At 39.2% G+C, this 3,421-nt stretch overlaps 1 protein-coding gene across 2 annotated transcripts; it reads left to right on the forward strand.

The window, feature by feature from the left end:
- The first annotated feature begins 906 nt into the window (after window positions 1-906).
- LOC116205313 lies at window positions 907-2,040 on the forward strand. Of its 2 annotated transcripts, none has more exons than XM_031537883.1 (3): window positions 907-1,074; window positions 1,195-1,335; window positions 1,522-2,040. In XM_031537883.1, exons 1-3 carry the CDS (start codon window positions 997-999, stop codon window positions 1,771-1,773), a joined length of 471 nt encoding a protein of 156 aa, XP_031393743.1. In that variant the 5' UTR covers window positions 907-996; the 3' UTR covers window positions 1,774-2,040. The 2 variants fall into 2 exon arrangements, with proteins under 2 accessions (XP_031393743.1, XP_031393742.1); XM_031537882.1 differs by having other exon boundaries at window positions 917-1,074; window positions 1,513-2,040.
- The last annotated feature ends 1,381 nt before the right edge of the window (window positions 2,041-3,421 follow it).

Raw genomic sequence — 3,421 nt, forward strand, 5'->3', positions numbered from 1 at the left:
GAATCACCATAGAGAATCACAGGTTAACTTCACGTGATAAGCGAAATATGGTATTTTTTTCAATATTATTTGCACCATAGGTTTAGTTTTGGGAAATACACCAAGGGTCAGGGTCCCTTTCTTGGCAAATCGATTTAAACCAGACAGGCGCTATAGCAGTGCTCCGGAGCATCTTGAAACTGTTCCTAAAGAGATGATTGCTCTTCGATTGATCACACATAATTAACGAATGGGCTCTTGCACTGAACAAGTTAGATCCGATGGTATCACAGCAAGGGACACCTCTCCTTGATGGATAAAATTTCCTCAAAACAGAGAAATAAAGCTTAGACTAGACCACTCTACGTATAGTTAGTAGATATTTTCACTGAATAGTAATAAGGTCCTTTTTTTTTAATTACAAAAGAAGCCCACTGACCCAAAAGAGGATAGATGAGGGAAGGAAAATAAAGGGACACGAGAAGTTCTACTGGTAATAATCGAATATCGAAACTTATTGGTCCCAGATCGAGTACAATATCGCTGCAACAAACCCTTTTCTCAAGTAATAAGCTATTTCTAATCCTTTCACAAAGCACTTTTCCATTAGATTACTTCATCATAATTTATATTCTTTTTGCACTTTCTTTTTTCGCTCAAAAGATAATGAGGATCCTTCATTGATATCCAAATAAATACATCGGTCCACTGCAAAAGTGGATGCAGAGGAAAATACCCAAGCACCACACATGAATTATAAGAGCATGAAACTCGGTTGGCCCGCCGGGCAAATTACAAAGGAAAATAGACTTTCTAGTTGTATCCAACACGACAAAACAGCATATTAACCTCCAATAGTTACCAAGACATGAATATATGTCTATGCAGTATATTGCCTTATCCTCATTCCTCTTCCTATATAAGCAAGCAATAACCAATCTTCATCAAACTCGTCTATCACTATAGAGGTCCCTTAACTCATACAAATAGGCCGCAAGGGAGAAGAAGAGAACCGCGATGGCCCGTGTGATGCAAAAAAGAGCAACCTCACGAAGAAAGCTTCACATCCCCCGATCGCTTTCCACCTCCAAATCAGTAATATCTCTCGTGATATTTTTAGTATTTCTGTTCCAATTATATTCATCGCATAAACAACTAAGAATCACAAAGAACCTTCTTCGCTAACTAAGTTGAATGTCGTGTTTTATGGACAAGGTTAGAGGGAGCTCTATCGTCTTGGGTGCGCTTCTTCTCTACATTCACAAGCTCAAGCTCAAGTTAGCAGCACTTACAAGAGATTACTGCACCCTTTACGCAACGAATAGACAGCTTCTGAAGTATACACGCTTACTTAAGGTCCCTTAATTTCTCTGCCTCTCTTCAATCTTTATGTGTAAACGAGATGCACACTACTTTATGATTTACATTGACATGTTGCGGTATCAATCTTACTGATCGAAGCACCTTCCGCATGTCAAAAAGCCTAGCATGGATCATCGAAGTTACTATATATTCTAAGTTACGTGTACGCAGATGTCGCAGAGTCAGGTGAGGGTTGAAAAGATCGGGAATGTTGCTCGGCCTTCATTCAGGGTGAGAGTAATGTGCGAGAAAAGGGGAGGCAGACTGGTTCCAATCTTGGAGGCCTTCGAGAAGATGGGTCTTAACATTATGCAAGCTAGTGTTTCATGTGACCGGATGTTTGCCATGGAAGCCATTGCAGTAGCAGCAGCTCAAGAACAGCCACCGGCAGCGACGGCTGTGACTCAAGCTCTCCTGGAAGCTATAAAGTAATGAAGGGAACAACAAGGGAACATTTGAATATTGTGCTTATAAGTCGTGTGTTGTAGTAATGTACGATAACCGCATGCGGGCTGTTTGATATCTCTAACCCCGTTGTTCTCATATTTCGCCATTTACCCTTTTCCATTTTCATTTGTAAACTAAGATATGATCGTGACAAGAGAGACTTATGAGCCTGGTCAACCACAGAAGAAGGAAAACTATTGAATGAAGCCCCATATTAATGAAAATCAAGCTCAAAATACGTGATCTTAATTCAGAATGATGAGATATTTATTATATCTTTAATGTCTTAATGATTGGTAGATTTTAGTGCCTGGGCCCCATTTGTCGTCAATCAGAGAAGAGTAATTTCCGCCAATTCGCCAATAGAGAACTTGGAAAGAGAACCCAAAAATCATTAATCATTATGAATCAATATCAATTCTTTATCAATATCAATATGGGCATAATTGAAGACAAATGCGAGAGGACTGTTTCCACGTGACTATATGTTGGAAATATCACGAACAGACATGCAGTAATGTCGCCGGGAATAGCGTTGGAAATAGTGAGCAAAAGTGAAATCTCAAAATATAAATAAGTGGGAAATTACCTGAATATACTTCATACAGAGTAAGAGGATTGAGCTATTAGCTCCTTGAATTTTTCTTATAATGGGAAAGACCATATGTAATAAAATAAAAAACTTCAATTTCATTCCTTACCAAAAAAAAAACTTCCATTTCATTATATTCGATCATGAATCTCCTTTATGACAAAAAAAATAACTTTGTTACTAACATGGATTGGTTCAAACGGTTCAGCGTTTGTTCCGCTTGAGTAAAATCTCGAGTTCAAATCATTGTGAATGTAAAAACTCCAAGCTGTGAGAGTTTTACCCCTTAAAGGACCGACCTGATTGGACTGGATTAGTCGGGATTTAATTGGACTTCCATATACCAGGGTTCATACCGAGAAAAAGAACATTGTTCATGAAAAGAGAAACACAAATAAATAACAAAAGTTAATCGAGCTACATGCAAACAGTCTGCACAGGCCAATATCCCCCACTATAAAATCTTATTTTTTCCCATTAATCTCATGTCTATTCCAAGATAATTAGATTAAATTAAGCCTCAAATTTCAAAATTTATGACTTACTCAGTTTTCTCTCTTTTTCTTTGTTTTTTTTTTTTGTTGCGTGGAGACTCACTCTAGTTCTTAAGTTGTACATGTAGGCGTGGAGCAGTCTATGTTTTCACGAAGCCCAAAATAAGAATGCGACGAAGTTGCTTGGTCGAACTAGGCTTAATCTTTTGGCATCATATTTGTCCATCATATAGAACTAAACCGTTGGAAGTTGTACATATCCAGATGTCTTCACAATGCCGTGCCTGGTTGGCCGTAATGGACGTAACATGATTACCATTACGGATCTATTACTGCTCCGCCTGGATTGTAGCGGGCCAATTTCCGGCTGCCACGTGGCAGGTTAGGGAGCTGTGCCAGGTTGCGGTCCCAAAAAATGGCGAAACTACCAACTGTCCTCACCGGCTTATAGCATTACACCATGGCCTTAGGGGTCCGTAGGTATAAGCGGCAGCTGCGCTTCGATTTGATTATAGATTAAATGTGGTCGTGTGCTTGGTTGGAGGTG

Source organism: Punica granatum, chromosome 4, assembly GCF_007655135.1.
Source record: "Punica granatum isolate Tunisia-2019 chromosome 4, ASM765513v2, whole genome shotgun sequence".
NCBI classification, from domain to species: Eukaryota; Viridiplantae; Streptophyta; class Magnoliopsida; order Myrtales; family Lythraceae; genus Punica; species Punica granatum.